Raw genomic sequence first — 1,045 nt, forward strand, 5'->3', positions numbered from 1 at the left:
CGGTCGCAGTGGTGGTAGAGTGACAGTCGACTTGGTGGGCTGCGAGGCAGAGGGAGGGAGAAACAAAGAAAGAGGGAGCGGGAGTGCAAAAGGAACGAAGAAAAAGGCGGCAGCGGGAGAACACAGCCACACACGCAGAAAAGCCACGCAGCAACGGCAGACCTCCCAGCGGTGTGCCTCCCTCAACCAGAGGCGGGGGCGGTGCGGGCGGGTAGCCTGTTTGCCTTTTTTTTAAAGTTCCCCGAAAATAAAAAGGGGGTTAAGCCCGTGACGCAGGCGCCTTGTGGCACCCGATCCCCAATCGCACCTCTGAGGCCGTCCAAGCGCGTTTGCACAACTGCGTCCGGCGGCTGTGGTGCCAGGCCCTGCACTGCGGCGCCCAAAAGACACTCACCCAGGACGGCGCCGGTGCCGTGGCACGTGTCCCCCACAGCCTTGGCAGCTGCGAGGTGCATGGGCGGCAGCTGTGCGTGGCCAAACAGCCGGGGGCTCGCGAAGAGGAGGGGCCCAAGCCCACAGAGCGTTTGACGTCAGCCGGCCCTGCTGCCGCCGCACCCGTCGTGATGGACCCCCGAAGCAAAAGCAAAAGCAAAAGGCGTATAGGGCAGGCGGTCTCACAAAACGGTGTACATTACCCGCAGGGACGGATGCATCTGCCTCATCTCCCACTGGCAGTCCGCAGGCACAAACGTCGTTTACATTTCATTGGAACCGTCACCGCCCTGCTGCCGCTCCCTCGCCGAAACACACACACACACACACACATTGTACCTGCACCGCAAACAACTCCGAAGCCCTCACCCCCGCAATGGGGAGTTTACCCCCAACTGCCCCGCCGCCCATGCAAAAACACACAAAAACAAAACCCGCCGAATAAAGCGGGCGCCCCTCCGCACTCACTCCTTCAGTCGGCAAGAGACGAGGAGGAGGAGGAGGAGGCGGAGGGGGGCGCGTCAACGTGCCCACAGCTCCAGGCTGCTCGCCCAGCGCGTGCAGCCCAACAACGCACGGAGCAGGCGCGCACACGCCCAGGATGGCAACCCAG

The 1,045-nt window shown here is 63.0% G+C and overlaps 1 protein-coding gene across 1 annotated transcript in view, besides 2 other annotated features; it reads left to right on the forward strand.

Annotated features, from left to right (window-relative positions):
- The first annotated feature begins 744 nt into the window (after window positions 1-744).
- Window positions 745-765: a microsatellite.
- A 152-nt stretch (window positions 766-917) lies between these two features.
- Window positions 918-948: a microsatellite.
- An 85-nt stretch (window positions 949-1,033) lies between these two features.
- Window positions 1,034-1,045, forward strand: part of Tco025E_09211 (uncharacterized protein) — a gene marked incomplete at both ends in the record, with an annotated part of 372 nt that continues 360 nt past the window's right edge. The window contains one exon of the mRNA XM_029376036.1: window positions 1,034-1,045. This exon is cut by the window's right edge and continues 360 nt beyond it. Coding sequence (XP_029223867.1) covers window positions 1,034-1,045 — 12 coding nt within the window.

The sequence above is a fragment of the Trypanosoma conorhini genome, assembly GCF_003719485.1.
Source record: "Trypanosoma conorhini strain 025E chromosome Unknown Tco_14.4_contig_01020, whole genome shotgun sequence".
NCBI classification, from domain to species: domain Eukaryota; phylum Euglenozoa; class Kinetoplastea; order Trypanosomatida; family Trypanosomatidae; genus Trypanosoma; species Trypanosoma conorhini.